At 56.5% G+C, this 16,594-nt stretch overlaps 1 protein-coding gene across 1 annotated transcript; it reads right to left on the bottom strand.

Moving 5' to 3' along the window:
• Positions 1-999: 999 nt before the first annotated feature.
• Positions 1,000-16,546, bottom strand: SHE (Src homology 2 domain containing E). The gene is made up of 6 exons (XM_047840555.1): positions 15,660-16,546; positions 13,296-13,422; positions 5,968-6,261; positions 4,962-5,118; positions 4,184-4,303; positions 1,000-2,913 (listed from the first exon to the last, which is right to left on the bottom strand). Exons 1-6 carry the CDS (start codon positions 16,143-16,145, stop codon positions 2,727-2,729), a joined length of 1,371 nt encoding a protein of 456 aa, XP_047696511.1. The 5' UTR covers positions 16,146-16,546; the 3' UTR covers positions 1,000-2,726.
• Positions 16,547-16,594: the final 48 nt, after the last annotated feature.

Raw genomic sequence — 16,594 nt, 5'->3', positions numbered from 1 at the left:
CCCTGCAACGATCAGAACTATTTCCCCACCCGTCCCAACCTCTACTCGCGGCCCCAGCCTCTGGCAGAGGCCAATAAATGACGGACGAGTCAGCAAAGAATAAAGGCTCTTTTTTTAAACAGTTAAGGAGAAAGTACTTTGGAAAACTTAAAAGGACACTTCTCTCCCCGACAGAGGCGGCACATCAGTACTCTCCCTTTTGGACACATGGTGACGCTCTGTTATTCTACTCCTACTTACTGAAACCCTGCAACTCCACTGGTTGAAATCCATCCTGATAGAAACAGCTATGGTAGCAAAGTAAAAAGGAATGTCCTATAGGCCGGAAATGAAGTTACTAAATTCATCATTTTTTAAACGGGCCGGTGATGGAGAAGGGTCACAGACGGACGAAGCCCGAGGATGCCATATTCAAGGCCAGGGAGCACAAATTTGCTAGAGGACATGATCCTCTTTAGGAGGAATCGGAAAATACCCTGGGAGGCCGGGGTAACGCACAAGGATGAAGACTATGGGCAAATACTTGCATCAAGACAAGATGACAAAAAACCCAAGCACTCAGAGCCAGGAGTGGAAACGCGTCACAGGGTTTCGGATCAGCTGGCCCAGGAGCCGCGCCCCCAACCCCAGGAAGCCGCTAGCGACACCTGCTGGGCCCTGAAGCCGGGAAGCCCCTGACTTTCCTCCGCCCGGGGAAGAGCACAGCAGGCGCCCAGGGAAGAGCACAGCAGGCGAGCCCCCTCCTGACTTACTCCGTCCCTTCCTGTTACAACCTCCCACCTGGTTTGAGGGAGCTGGACCATTTACAAGCCCACATGTCTACCTCCAGGCGCACGAAGGAGGTCGCGAGTCACGACTGCAGAGAAAGCATAATACTGAGCGTGCGATGGAAGCTTCATGAACACGTAACGCATCAGGTTTGCTGTCGAAATGTCATTTCGCTGCACACTGCTCAGTTGGGGGGCGGGGGCGACAGAAACCATTTAGTGCACAAGGAAAAACTGTACAAAGCTTTTAGCATTTATTACAATCAGGATCACCGCTGTATTCTGTAGAATAAGTTTAAGTAGAAAATAAGGTTTCACTTTTAGAATGTTGAACTAAAAATAAGTTTAATAAGTGATTTGTATATGGAAGATAATAAATATTTGTTGATTTGGAATTGGAACTGTAGATGCTAAAAGTAACAAAAAAATCTTGTGCCAAAGATGTCACACACAGTGAATACACACTGAAAACATTCTGTCAGTATTTAAAACACAGGAGACTCTTATTAATAAAATCACTGAGATTCGGTAAGAAAAGGTTCCTCTCAAGTTTTTAAATCCAAGATCACACAACCCGTTGGCGACAACCTTAACTGAATAAAAAAGCAAGGATTTACTAACCTCTAAATCGTGACAGAATGATAACTACTAACCAGAAAGATATGCTTTCCTAAAAATTAACCGAATCAGCTTCTTCCGTGTATTTAAAAGGAGCCACAAAAATGAGCTTTTCGTGGATGATGGTGCACGTGTACGTGGGCCAGTTCTGAGGTCCACGCGGCAGACCCGGAACACAGAAGCGTCTGCTCGGCTCTAACCGCTGGCCGTCCCCGGGGTCTCCTCACAGGAAGCCATTCTCGTGGTTTTTTACATAATTTTTTCACAGTAAGTCAACGGTCAATGTAAGTTCCCAATAAACCATGAAGGTAAGCAGACTAGGAATATTAATTTAATATCTTAATAGGGAAACCTTGGTCTCTTTAGAAATATTTTTATGCCGGGAGCTGGCCTGCTCTGCATAGCCCAGGAGACACTGCACGTTTCGGAGGGGAGCACGGGCAGTCACGTCCTAGAGACGGACGGAGAGAGGTACACATATGCATACACTTAGCATTTACTCCCAAACACAAAGCAAATCAAACTAGAGAGCAAACATTAAAAACCAGCCCCAACAGCCGAAATGCCCGAGGATGGAACGGAGGTACTCGGGTTCTGCAAAATCATCCAGCAAAAATCATCCAGCTCGAGGCTGCTGAGCTTTTCAAATTTTCAGATTTGTTGTGTATTTCATTCTAGAATTCAGAATTAAAACGATGCCAAGGCTTAATTTATACTGCTGATTCTTAAGTCAGGGGCGTCTTCCTGCCTGTTTATGCTTCTATGAATAATGATAAAAAAGTCCCCAGAGATTGAGAAAACACAACTTTCTTAGAAGGCTGAGCAACAAAGTAATCTTGTCAGAGTTGTGAACCTTCACGGACTCCACAGCTTTCTCCAAATCACCTGCTGTTCACTCATTTTCCACTCTTCGTCCGTTTCCCCGAAAAGGGGTCCGTGACCTGCGCTCCCTGGGCCCACGTGACCATTTTTATTGCCTCGTATTAATGCCAATTGCGTTTTTGTTGGTTTGTTTAGAGACCAGGTCCTCCACGTGACAACTAGCACGTTTTTGGAAAACAATATTCCTGGACTCCTGACTCACCTTTCCTGAGAGTCTCCCCTCCCCCAAACAGAACACCTACCCCAGAGAGCGGAGGCAGCCGGTAAATCATGATTTCTCATTGTGGAAAAGCAACAGGTCAGCGACCGAGTGTCACGGAACGGATTTAGGATGCCTTCTAGACGGAGACTCACTTCGCACCAAGTCCCGGGGTGCGGTCCCCGCCTCGCCCCCCGGATGCTGGTTGGGCGCCGATGTCGCGGGAGGAGGGGCCTGGCCGGCGCTTTGCTGGCCGGACCTTAGTGCAGCTTGCTGTGCACGGGGTGCAGCAAGGTCATGTGTTCCGCCCCCTTGAAAGGCAACTTCTCGCTGGAGTAGTGGTGCACCACTTCGGGGATGCTGCCAAAGACCGCGCTCGTCTGGTCCAGCGTGTACTTGCTGTCTTTGGTCTGGGCCACTATGATGTGGACACACCCTTGGCTAGTCCTGAAACGAGACAGAATCGAGGAGGAGATGGGACCGAGCGAGCGGGGGGTCGTCCCCCACGGACAACAATCCCGGCCAGGGTCACAGGCAGACGCGTTCTCACTCGTGCCGGGAACCGTTACAAACGCGAACAGAAACGTATCCCGCTCTCCAGGGGCTCTGGGAGGCTTCGAGGCCTCGGCCAAAGGTGGGTCAGACTTGGGCTGTTTGTCCATAACACACAGGTCATCAGGGACTGGACCAAAAAAGACAAAAGGGGGGGGGAAAAAGCCCAGTCCCCAAATTGCCAGGCTAGTGCTTAAGCCCAAGCAGGAGACCGCTAAGGTGAGGTTTAAATCCCCTTTAAGCCCCCTCCTTGTCACGGGGCCAGGACGTGAGGTCCTTTCCTCCTTTCTTCCCCGCAGAATAGGTTAAGGAAAAGAAGGAGAAGAAAAACCCAGTTTCCTCCTTCCTTCCCTCCCACCCCCCAAACTGGGAAGACTGTCCCTGGTTGAATAGGACGACAGCCGGCACCCAGGCCGAGATGTGCGCACGAGCCCCGCGTCAGGAACGCAGTGGCGCTGTTCCTGCCATTGTGTGTCTGCCGGCCGGCCCGCTCCGGGCCGCGTCGCCCGACCAGCCCGGCCTCTCTCCCTCCAGCCTGATTGTTTCAGGGGCTCCGCTTCCTCAGGAAGGAAATGCTGTTAGGGACTCTGACAATGATCCTCTAGCACTGGGCCCGCAGCCGCGAGAATTTCCATGACAGGAGCTCCGCTGGGCCAGAGCGAGCGCTCGGTTACGGTGGCGGGGGGGGGGGGGGGGGGGGGGGGGGACACGACAGCCGGCCAGCGTCTCCCTCTTCCCCACGAGAAGCTGGTGTGCAACTGGAGTTGGCATTTTGACATCAAGGGACCTGAAGTCTCCGACACTAGGAAATAAAACAACTGAACCGTCCCACTGGGAATTCCTCTTCTTGTCGGGGATTTTCTCTCTGCTGGACCCACGGCGGGGGGGGGGGGGGGGGGCTCGTGGGATCCGGTAGGGCGAGGCGGACACCGACCGATGGGTGAGAGCAGAGGCGCTCGCCGTCCCCGGAGATGCTGGCGCATCTACCCCGTCCCAGCCCCGCGTTCCAGCCCCAGCCCTCACACCCCGTCATCCGAGCCGGTGCACCCCTGCGCACCGCCTTCAAATTGTACCTCTTTGAAGAAGCCACCTGCCCGCGACGGGACAGGGCCGCGGGGCGCACCGCCCGCCTCCCGAGCAGAGCGCTCGCGGCCTCGGTACTCACTTCAGTGCGATGGTGTACCTGCTGCTCCCGGACTCGCTGCTGCGGACCAGGTAGGCAGCTTCCCTGCAGGGCTGCAGCCGGCTCTCGGCCTCCGCACGGGTGATGGCGCCATGGTACCAACTGTAAAGGGGGCACCAACATCAGAGAACGAATCCAGACAGGGCCTCGCTCCATAAAATAGTATCATTTAAAATTTTCTTTTACTGTTTTTATTTACTTTTGAGAGAGAGAGACACGGAGGGAGGGCGGGAGAGGGGCAGAGAGAGAGGGAGACACAGAATCCGAAGCAGGCTCCGGGCTCCGAGCTGTCGGCACAGAGCCCGATGCGGGGCTCGAACTCATGAACCGTGAGGTCATGACCTGAGCCGAAGCCGGACGCTGAACCCACTGAGCCCCCCAGGCGCCCCCAAAACATATCATTTGTAATGCACTTCTGGTGGGAGCTGCATAGCCTGAACTAGATTCTGCCTCACGCTCAGAAGAGACGAGACACAGATTTGGGTAAACGTGGATCACAAAACGGATCAGGCATGAGAGGGAGTTAACGGGGCTGGTGTCACTGAAGAGTTTTCAGTCCACACGGGTGAACGGAATCTGAAATCCGGCTCTGGGATGCAGCGCCCTTTCCGCTCTGCACAAATGCAACAGGCTTTGAAAACAGGTGTTCGTTAAGCCCCACCCACCAAGTATTCACGAGCAAAACTCATCGTGCAAAGTGCTCCCCCTGCCCGCAAAAGCGCCGGCCACCCATTCGTCCCCGAGTGCCGAAGAGACTCACGGCTGCTTCCCCAGCGGCAGGGCTGGGTCCACCTTCTCGCCCTCGCCGTGCTCGGAGGCGGCCGGCTTCAAGACCTTGGGGGTCCAGCTCTTCTGACGGGGGTGCGGCCTCACCGCGTCCTCCTTGACGGAAGGTCGCTCAGAGCCTTCAAACTGAACTGGAAAGAAGGCTCGTTTAACACGGAGGCCACAGGGGTGGCCGGGGCGGATGCCAAAGCGGCAGCCTCCCTGCCGGCCTCATCTCGGGAAGGAAGCCCCCTGGGCCAGGGCTGACGCGTGCCGACCGCCCAGGGTGGGGTGCGTCCTGGGGGCCTCCAGAGTGCGCCTAGCATATACTTCTAAAAACTTTCAGTAAATTTAGAATAAAAGATACGAGCATATCATTCTAGGAAACCAAATAAGCCGCTTTTACTATGAAATAATACACAGATCAACCTGGAAACAGAAACTACGAACGGTGCCTTGGACGCTACGCCACCGGGGCCGCACCGAGCAGAGACACGAACGAGCGACACGCAGCACAGCAGGTGGCCGCGGGGTCGGCGGAAAACAGGACGGAAACCGAACTCCACTGAGCCTGCGTGTGGACCACACGGGCACCACCAGCCTGGCTTCGCTGGTGGAGGGAAAAAGACACCCCTGACTTTTCCCAATCCGAGGAAAAAGAGGCTGTCGGCCAAACAGAGGGAGACCACCGTTCACACCGAGCCCGATCGCCCGCGTCTCCTAAGCTATTCTGCACACTCGCGCCTCAAGGAGGGGCCCCTGCAGCGCACCGCACCCAGTGCTGCCGTTTCCTCAGTGGGACTTTCACCAGGCGTGAGGGGCGGCCCCGAGCAGGAGCCGGTAGAAGCCGCTCCCGACCCGACGGCTTGAGACGTGTGGGGACAGAGCAGCGGCCACGCGGGCGTTTCAAGCCACTGAAGGCACTCGGCGCCTCCGGGGCTCAGCCTCGCGTGGCCTTCCAGCCACATGGGATGTCCCCGGCGCCTGGGGGCAGCCCTCACCTGACAGGGCCCTGGCGATCTGCTCCTTCTTCCACTCCCAGGGCTGCTCGTACTCGGCCGCTGGCCTCTCGTCCCCCGCGGGCAGTCGTGTCCTCCGCTCCTCTGTCCTGGGGCCGCCGTCCGTGGGCTCGTAAGGCGTGTCGTACAGCTGGGGGGGCTTCCCCAGGAGGTCCTTGGAGCTCCGTCTCTTGGCTGACGTCTCCGATTTTGTGCCGGTGTCGCCCGCCTCGCAGGGACCGTCCAGCAGCTGAAGAGCCTTCACCAAGGGATCCTTGGAACCTCGGCGTCGGATTTCTGGAAAACACCCATACGTAAGACCTCGACGGCGGGGTGCCACGGAAGCCTCCTGCTGTCCGGGGAAGGCGGCAGAGAACAGCCACACTGCCTCCCGGCCCAGATGCGAAGGGGCCGCCTGTCCGCGCGAGGACCTACGGCTCCTCTCCGGGCACCTGGGCGGGCGCGCCATCCGGCCCGACAACCAGGCATCGCCTGAGGACAGGCATCTCGGGGCCACGTGCAGCCTGTGGAAGGAGAAATGGCCACAGGAGACCTGCCCCACCGCCCAGCGTCCACCTTCGTGGAGGGCTGAGACCACAGTATTTTAATAAAAGTCGACGGGCCGTTACATTCTGCACCGGGCCACACGCACTGAGGGAAGACAGTTACGTGCACAGGACAGAGTTCCTGACTTCTAGGCGGTTTCAAAACACTGAGGAAGCTAGACACGTTCACAAACAGTATGTGGCGGGCTAATAAGTAAAAACGACCGCTAACGTCACGGACGGTGCACCCTGTGGCTTTCACAACAGCCCTGTGAGACGGGTACTGTGGTTTCCTAATGTTACAGAAGGGAAAGCTAGCCACAAACTCAAGGCAATTGTCCTCAGCAGCACGTGGCAAAGCCGGGACGCGCTGGACACACAAGCAGGAAGCTGGCTTCTGGAAGCCGTGCTCTCAGCCACTGCACGTGGACACACTCCCCGTGGAAGATGGGTTCACCCTGACAGAGGAGGTCACGCCCAAGGGAGGAAGCTGCCTGAGGGGAGACAGGGAGGTGGGGACCGCAGAGGGCCTGTTCCCATAGCGCGGAACTGACAGGGAAGTTCAAAGGACAGAGGCAGGAGAGGGGAGACGGTGGGGGGCTGGACAGTGGGCACGCTGGGCTCCAAACACACATGTTTTATTTATTTACTTTTGAGAGAGAGCGCACGCGCGCCGCAGGGAGGGACAGAGAGAGACACACAGAATCCAAAACAGGCTCCAGGCTTTGAGCTGTCAGCACAGAGCCCGTCGTGAGGGCTGGAACGCACAAACCGTGAGATCAGGACCCGAGCCAAAGTTGGAGACTTAACCAGCTGAGCCCCCGAGGCGCCCCAGACACACGAGTTTTAAAGGCAAGGATACACAGTTCAGGTCGTTCTGGATGCGATTCAGCTTACGTTTTCTTAGCAGGTAATAACAATTACGTTCACGTTCCACTGGAAGCTAAGCATGCAAAAACCAAGCAGAAGCTACGAGCCACGTGGGAAGGAGCCAGGAGTGTCTGGGACCGACCAGCTCGAGGTCCAGAGGCCTCGGCAGGCGGCGTCTGGGCAGCCCAAGCCGGTGACGTGGACGCACCATGTTGTGGCTGCTCCGAACGCCCGCCGGGACGCCGCCAGGAGCCTTTCCAAGTGCGCGCACCTCAGTCCGCCTGAACCCGCTCGGGGCTCTCAACGGCCTGCGTACAAAGGGCCAGCTGCTCGGCCACGACCCCTCACGTGTGGAAACCTTACCCAGAGTCCCCTCCTCTCTCCTGCCCACCTCCCTTCCGAGTCACAGGTGCACGCTCACACACACGAAGGCTGTTAGTGCCGTGGGAACCCCGGAGACAAGGACAGGGTCAAAGGCAGAGCCGGGGCTCCCAGCTCAGGGTGGGCGGGGGCGGTGCCCCCCCCCCCACCCCAGCGTGCCCGCAGGGGCGGAGAAGGGCCAGGTAAGCGGGAGGGTCGGACGACCACAACTAACCGGGCACGGTGACACTCGGAGAAGAGTCACTGAAGGAGAGACTCGTATCACAGCGAGAGCAACAAATGAAACTTTGAAGGGCGAGTGACGGTCAGGACGCTAAGTTCAGAACCACGGTGTCGGTGCCCAGGGCCCGGCCACAGCGGGCTCCAGCCCTGCGTGTGGGGGTCTGGGCGTAATGGGTCTGGGGTGTGGGGGTTCTCAGGGGAGGCTGAGCCTGAGGAGCACGGGCCCGCCTCCGGTCCCTGTGCCCCCCCCATCCGAGCGCCTCCTGCCTGTCCCCGTCCTGGGGTTCTCCTGGAGCCAAGCCCTCCGTGTCCGAGCGAGCAGGCTCCGGCTCCGGGGCCGGGACGGGCGCTGGCGCAGGTGCGTCTCCATCCAAGCCTCTCGACCTTCAATACTGCGCCTCGTTTTCACTACTCTAGATGAAATTATGGGGAACAACATCCCCACTCCGTTCCTGGTTCGGTGAAGATCGGGCTGGAATTTTTTTAAAACAATGTTTCTATAGAGCTGAGAAGAAGGAAAGAGAAGGCAGGACGGAATTCAAAGCACGAACCTAGAAACTGTAAGTTTCTGACCAAACCCCAGGCTTACCGTCAGCTTAGACGGTGACCCTGCCCCAGGTCCTCGCCTCAGCTCAGCCCTGCCCACAGGAAATCTCGTGCCCGTGCTGAAGTGATGTCCATGATTAGGGTCTCGAGTGAGGCCGGGGCACATGGGAGTCCCTGGGAAGCGCTCCTTCCCGGGTGGCCCGGGGAGCGGGGAGGTCGGAGAAGCACCATTTAATTGGGGGAAACCAGGGCCTGAGCGGTGGCCCTGCGAGGGAGTCGCCCTGCACTCCATTCCGGCACCTGCTGCCCCCAGCCTGAGGCGCCATAGAAACAGAAACAATCACCCAGCGGGCCGACCTTCCCGCTGGAGAACAGCCCTGACGTGCAGGGCTGGCTCCGGGAGGAAACGGGCCTGAGAAGGAGGAAACGGCGAGAGGAAGCTACGCCCCGGCCCTGCTGATAGAGGCCTTTACCTCGGACAACAGACCTCGGGGCCTGCAGATACACCCCACCCTCCAGGCTGCCCGCCCTGGCTCAACGGCTCAGGACCAGGAACAGGACCAGGACTTTCCTTCACTAAGTGCAGTGCAACTGGCGGTGAACAGTCCGCTACGCGGGTCCAGAACTCCCTGGGAAGACGCAACTCTCTCTCCAGAGTGTCTAAATAACGGCCGAATTTACTGGACGTGCGCGCACTAGGCGCATTACAGCAGCACGTCCGTGAGGCCCGGTGAGCGGCGACACACAGGTCAGCCCCTTCTCGCAGGGACGTAGACGAGGCCGCGTGGCCTCAGTGGACCTGGGCACTGCATGCTCACTCTGTGCCCCAAAGATTTCATGCAGAATGTTCACAACATTTCTGTAATGCACCTGTCCCCCAACCCATCTCCCAATGCTTTCAAATACGCTTACAAACTGTTTTCCCCTCAAAGATGTTTTTAGGCACAGGTTTTATTAGTGCTCAAGCTTTTGATTTAAAATGATTTGAATATTTTAGGGGTACCTGGGGGCTCAGTCAGTTAAATGTCCGACTTCGGCTCAGGTCATGATCTCGCTGTCTGGGAGTTCGAGCCCCACGTCAAGCTCTGTGCTGACAGCTCAGAGCCTGGAGCCTGCTTCGGATTCTGTGTCTCCCTCTCTCCTTGCCCCTCCCCCACTCACGCTCTGTCTCTCAAAAAAAAAAAAAACTAAGTAAAAATAAAAATGCAAAAAAAAATAATAAAGGAACATGGAAATAAAAAACTTAAAAACTTAAGTTAAAAAACTTAAAAAGATAAAATGATTTGAGTATTTCCCTATCAAATAAGTCTAAATACCTGAACAAAAGCACATATAATTGAGGAACCCTGAACTTTAGGTTTCACAAGTAAAGTATAGGCAAATTAGATAAATCAAAGTCTTCTATTTTTGTTTTTTCCCAGAATGGATTTTTAAAAATGTTTACTCATGTTTGAGAGACAGAGAGAGAAAAAGAGAAAGAGAGAGCACGAGCAGAGGAGGGACAGAGAGAGAGGGAGACACAGAATCCGAAGCAGGCTCCAGGGTCCGAGCTGTCAGCACAGAGCCCGACGTGGGGCTCAAACTCACAAACCAGATCGTGACCTGAGCCGAAGTCGGACACTCAACTGACTGAGCCACCCAGGCACCCCTCCATAGAGGGTTTAATGGACACCCCAACAATGAGACTCTCCTTCAGATTTGACTATTCAGGGGCACCTGGCTAGCTCAGTTGGTGGAGTGAGTGACTCTTGATCTTGGGGTCGTGAGTTCAAGCCCCACAGTGAGCACAGAACTTAGACAGGCAGACAGGTATTGACCAGTGCAGGTGAACAGCCTGGTGCCTCCACTCTCCCGCCGAGCCACGCAGACACGTTGCTGAATGGTTCCAAACTCTCGTGTCCTCACTGCTGGCCAGACTTCCAACACCACTGCACGGGCTGCGGGGTTGGCCAGGTAACTGGTGGGCCGGGCACCAGAGCACCACCACCGGAAGCAGTTCCCACACGGAACGCGGGCGGTCTCGGGGATGAACACCCTTCCTGGGCTAAAGGTTTCACTTGAACGCATCGTGCTAAATCAGCTAGAAAATTTCTGCCAATTATGTAGCTAAAATGTTGCTGTCACCTTAGCCGAACAACGGAGAGACTGACACCGATACCACCGTTCATAATCTAATTTTTTTGAACAATCCTTGGGTACGTCTAAGGGAGGATTTATTTATAAACTTCACTTACGTTCAATGACACGTTTTCTTGTCTGCTGGTGTCGGGTCTGTCTGCCTCTTGGGAGGCAAGGTCAGTCCATAAGGACATGGGTCACGTTGTCTTGTTTCTGGTAAGCCCGGAGCCCAGCACAGGGCCAGGCTCGAGTACTTGCCTGAGAAACACTTGCTGGAGGTTCTGACATCTCAAAGGGCGTTAACGCCGGGCGCGGTCCCGCCATCTCACAGGACAGCAAGGACAGGGGCTGGTGTCCTCACCATCTCCTGAAAATGTGAAACTAAAGAAAATTCTCTAACATTTTTCAAGAAAAAGGAGCCGTTTCTGAGATTGCACAGGACAACCAAGCACATAAGGACCAAACTGAACAAAAAGGCAGAAGGTTTAAAAAAAAAAAAAAAAAACAAAACCAGCAGCAAATCTTTTATTTCCAGCTTCCGATAAACTCACTTCCTGTTATTCTGTCCAGCTGTGGAGCCCACGGGTAGAATCAGAGGTATATTCTCTGCACTGACTGAGAAGGTGTTTTGATATATGTTTTAAATGAGGTTTTAAAATTCACGGATTTTCTTAAGACAAAATAAGCTATTAATATTGAACAGTTAGTAATTTAAATGTTTAGTAAATTTGAATTTATTCTCCAATTGGATATATTAACCTTGTACTCCTAAATAAACGTACTCACATAAACTGTAGAACAGAGCCTGGCACTTAACAAATACTTGAATATTAAACGTTAGCTATTGTTATTACGTTTATTTCACGTTGGACAATTCTGATGTTTCCATACAACCTTCTTTATGAGCCTGAGCGGAAAGGTGCCTCACTTATGAGTAAGATTTAAAAAACAATTAATGTTTATTTATCTTTGAAGGAGAGAGACACAGAGAACAAGCACGGGAGGGGCAGAGAGAGAGGGAGACACAGACTCCGAAGCAGGCTCCAGGCTTGGAGCTGTCAGCACAGAGCCCGACGCGGGGCTCGAACTCACAGACCACAAGATCATGACCCGAGCTGAAGTCAGACGCTTAACCTGCTGAGCCGCCCAGGCGCCCCAATTATGTGTAAAACGTAAAGTTCTTTTCCTACGTCATTTCAGACGTGTCCCGAGGCCACGTGGTGGGGGAAGCTGACCACCCGACCCGGAGGAGATCGAGGCGCTAATTTCTGCTCTGTCTCTTACAAAGTCAGAATCTCTGATTCTGTGAAAGGGGAAAGGGCTGGGGTCTCTGAGCACAGTCCTGTGGGGATCATGGCATTTTCCTATCATTAGTGTGGCTCCACAAATACCGACTGGGGACAGTACAGATAAACTACCTATTCTGGTTAAAGGGAAAGAAACGAATAAAAACCAAAAAGACAAAAGAAAGAAATCAAAATTAAGCCTTAAAAAAAAAATCTTTTCCCTCAATTTTATGTAAATCTTTTCCTCTATTCCTTTCAAGCCTCTGATATTTTTTAAAATTCTGACTAAGTTCATTTTCACTTCCTTTCATTCACAGATTTCATTAGAGGTCACAGTCCAGTGACCTTCGGGGTCGCAGCCCGGCCAGGGTACACCCTCCCCAAAGCGCAGCCTTATCTCTGTAAGCAGGCAAACAGGACGCGGCCCCCCTTTCCTGCTGTAGCTCATTTTCATCCTGAAGCCTGTCTCGACCCGTCCAGGGTGCCGGCTTCCCTGTGCTCCCCCCTCCGGGCCGTGGCTCCGCGCCTGGGCTGCCGGCTTCCCCATCTGTCCCGAAACGGGAGCCACAGGCTCTGCGTGTGGCCCACGCGTCCCTCCCCAGGCACGAAACGCCCAAACAAGGGTGCCTGGGGTCAGCCCTTAGAAACACATTTTTCCTTACGGATTAAAGAGCATTTAGGGGAAAACGGTGAATAGGTTATTTTACTCTAAGTTTCACAAATAAATCTAAACAACTAGCTCATATTATTTTTAAGTATCACTTACAGGAAATTGAGACAACCGTGAACAAAAGGGCAAAGTTGGGTGCTGGAGATGACAGGGACTGCTTAGCTCACACGTTAGCTCTGCCCGCGACGTCACGGGAACAGCGGACTGTGGTTTCGGGAGGTCTGAGCCACACGGCCTGGCTCACAACAGTGACTGGTGGTTTTTTGCTCCCACGCTGTAGAGCTTGTCGAGAGACCAACCTTCTGCTGTGACACAGGGGACCGTGTCACGTCCGTGCTTTCTAACCACGTGAAATCCTTGAGGTGTGTTTCAGTCCCTGGGAGAGATCCCTGACCCCCCTCACGAGCGTCAAAGCGGCCAAGAAATGCATGTCAACCACCTCAACCCTGAAGGTCACGACCTGAGCACATTTGCAAACTCACAAGTGTCACTTTGCACAGAATTAGATGTTAAAGACTCTGCAGACCCTAAAGCCGAAAGATACGAAACCATAAAGATAGTTAACTAGATACTTTGAGCTTGCTTTTGTTTCCGACTTCTGTTTTCCTGGTCAACAGACCCGATGGAACCGCGTCACCTGTCCCCCAAGCGCAGGTTAGCGCCTCTCACCCGCCCGGCGCTCTGCCCACAAACCTGTTATCATCTGCTGCGCGTCATAGGGCTCCATGTACCCGTCATTCTCTCCCACTCTCTCTGCGTCCCTCTGACCTTTTGTCCGCGTGGCATCGTAAGGATCAGCGTAGTCTTCTAAAATGATGACCTTAAAAGAACCAGAGAGGAGAGCTGCCGGGGGTGATCACACACCAGGCGGCCATGGGATCAAAACCTACTGAAAATCTGCAGAGCCAAAAAGATCCCCAGCCAGTTCCGAATGGATCTGCTCGTGCTGGATCGTGTCACAGGTGGACAGCCATGTGATCTGTCGGTGGCAAAACTGACCGGCAACAAGTCACCCAAACCTTGCTCGACCCCAAGCTCGTCTCCAGGTCTGTTGTCTCCCCAGGCGGTGACGCATTTGCCGGTGGAAGACAGAGGTGACTGTTGGACTGGTCTAGCACCTTCCCTCTGACTTTGGTCCTTAATGCCAATCTGGTGGGCGACACAGGCGAAAGTCAGCCAGTCGCCCAGTGAGCACTGAGCGTCCACCGGCACCGGCGAGGCGCTGTGACGGAACCAAATGGAACCAAGCCTGGGTCTCGTCCTTCAGCGATCTGGAACCTCCGAAGAGAAGGCTTCAGAAGTCTGAGACGCAGTCAGAACTGAACAGCACTGGGGAGGTCTAGGTTCCATAACTCACAGGCCCACGGGTCTCCCCAAGCGACAGAGTTCTGGTCCGTACTCGGCACAAAAACATCTAATCTTCCAAAACCAGAAAGGTGCCCGGAGAGGTGGCGTGTGTGATGGGTTCTAGGCTGCAGTTGCTGGCTGACGACGCGGGAGGTTCGGGGACCACGCGGGAGGTTTGGGGACCGGAGCCTGACAGGCTCTTCTCAGGGGGGAACAGTTTTGCAGGGAGAGTGGGGGGGACAAAAAGCACAGCCCCTGCCCTATTGTCAGTGTGGCTCCAGAGTAAACAGCTGGGACCGTGTAAACTACCTGCTCCAGCGGAAGAGAAGGAGAGGAATAAGAACCAAAAGGCAAAGAAAGGTGAATCCAACTAAGGGGCGGCCCCAGACCTGCTACGGTCTCCGATCGCATCAGAACTCGCGGCAGGGAATCGCTTGGGCCGGCAGGGAAAGTGGCACCAACAGGGAGAGACGAGGAGGGCGGGGGCCGCCTGCCTGGAGGAGGTGGCCTGAGAAACATGGGGCATCCAGAAGTGAGGCCCTCGCACCACCGCACGGCACCCCCGTCTCCGTCCTCTCGCTGCCCGCCACGTGAGCCCCATTCCCAGGAACACAGACGACTCAGCCCTCGGCCCTCGGCTGCAAGGTGCTTCCCATCCAGTCCAACGGTCAGGGGCGCCACTGGCTAACAGCTGGGTCCCGGGTCATCTTTCCACCCGGTCCCCACCCCCGTGCCCGGCGCCACAGAGGCAAGCCGTGAGTGTTTGCGGGAGGAATGAGCGGAGGGATGAACAGAGTGCCCGGAGCAGACGCACGCCGTGGGCTCCGGGCTCCTGACTGCGGCCAGGCAGGCGGCCAGAGAAAGTTCAAGTTCCCACGACAGGAAATGACAGCCTGGGCTGGGGGCTGAGCTCTTCTCTTCCTTTCCACACAGAAGGGTGGGTTTCAAAAACAAGCAAACAAACCCCCAACCCATCGCTGTGAGAATGGAGGGGGTCTCCTCACAGGGTCCCGCTCCTCTCCGTCAAGCGCCTCACAAGGGTCAGCGCCCAGAAGCCCTGGGAGGGGGGGTCCGAGAAGCAGGAAGCACCTTCCCTCCCAGGCTGTGATTTCCTCACGGGCGTTTCCGGGTCCCACTCTACCCTCCGCAGCCCCTGGAGCCCTGTGCGCCTCGTCCTACGCGCGGCTGCACATCACACGTTCACGGAATGAGCAAAAGGGCTGCAATCTTGGGGTGCTGGCTGAACTGTGCCTGGAACTTCCAAACCAGCAGACGGCCTGGGGCGTGCGGTCTGCCTGTTCCCCAGGTTCTGAAACCCATCACCTGAGGGGTGCCGACCATAAACGTCTGAACGCATCTAGCTTTGCACATCCCCCTGGATTTAAAACCACAGCACATCTATAAGGGGGTCACGTTCAACAAAGCAGGAAGGTCTCGTTCAGTTACTCTCCCAAACTGCCAACAAAATTAAACGGAGAGCACGTTTCCGCAAAGTTCCCTCTCCTGAGAACGAAGATTTTCTCAAGACGATAGAAAGGCCGAAAAGACTTTAAATGGTGTCTTAACCGTCCCCAGATGTCGGGGGGGAGGGGGAGCCCCCCTCGCCCGCCCCGCGGCCTAGAGGAGCCTCGCGCCCAGCAGGTGCTCCGCGCTCCCTTCGCCGTCTCGCTTCTGCAGGGACAGGTGGTCCCAGGGAGGCCGCATTCTTACCGTGTCTTGCTGCCTCACGACCTTGCCCTTGTCCGGTTCGGGGCCCAGGGAGGCAGGGGAAGAGGACGCGGAGGAAGAGGCGCTGGAGCTGGGGCTGCTACTGCCGCCGCCGCCGCCGCCGCCGTTCTTCTCCTGCGCGTCCACCTTGATGAGCCTGCTGATGTAGGTGCTGCAGCCCGCGCTCCTGGCCACGCCCCGGTGCGGCTCGTCCTCGGCGGCCCGCGAGTTCTTGCGGCCCTTGCCCGCGGCGGCCTGGATCAGGCCCTGCAGGCTGTCCCGGGGCGGCCGGCTGTCCCTGGGGGCGCCGCCGCCGGCCCGGCCGCTCCCCAGCTCGGCCGCCGAGTTCTTGCGGCCCTTGCCGGGGGCCGGCGCGGCGCCGCCCGCCTCCGAGTTCTTGCGCAGTCGGCCGCCGCCGCCACCGGGCCGGGCGCGCTCGGACGCCGTCTTCAGGTTCAGCGGAAACTCCTTGAACCACCGCGCCGCCATGGGGGGGGCCCGCGGGCCAGGCGGCCGAGGGGCGCGGCGCACTCGCGGAGGGGCGCCAGGGGTCGCGGCCGCCGCATTCCCCGGGGCTGCTCCGCGTCCCCAGCCGGCCGGCGCGCAGCCCGGCGGGGCGGGGCGGGGGCCCGGGCCCGGGCCCTGCGGGGCGTCCCTGCTCTTCCCTCCCCACCACCCCCGCGGCGGGACAGCCCTGCCCACGCTCGCCGGGGCGACAGGGGACGGCGCCGCGACCGACCGGGGACCGACGACAGGCCGCCCACCCTCGGCGCGCCCCTCCCTCGGCGGCTGGCGCCTCCCGCCCAGATCCGCCGGGGTCGGCGCCTGCGCCCGGGGCGGGGAGGAGGGAGGGGGGAGGAGAGGGGGCGCACGTGCCGGCCCCGGGCTCCCCGCGCTCGCGCGGCGCCCCGCACCCGCGCGGAGCGGCCCCCGCGCGG

Source organism: Prionailurus viverrinus, chromosome F1 (assembly GCF_022837055.1).
Source record: "Prionailurus viverrinus isolate Anna chromosome F1, UM_Priviv_1.0, whole genome shotgun sequence".
Classification (NCBI taxonomy): domain Eukaryota; kingdom Metazoa; phylum Chordata; class Mammalia; order Carnivora; family Felidae; genus Prionailurus; species Prionailurus viverrinus.
The sequence above is the reverse complement of the archived record's forward strand: the minus strand, read 5'-3'. Positions and strand labels throughout refer to the sequence as shown.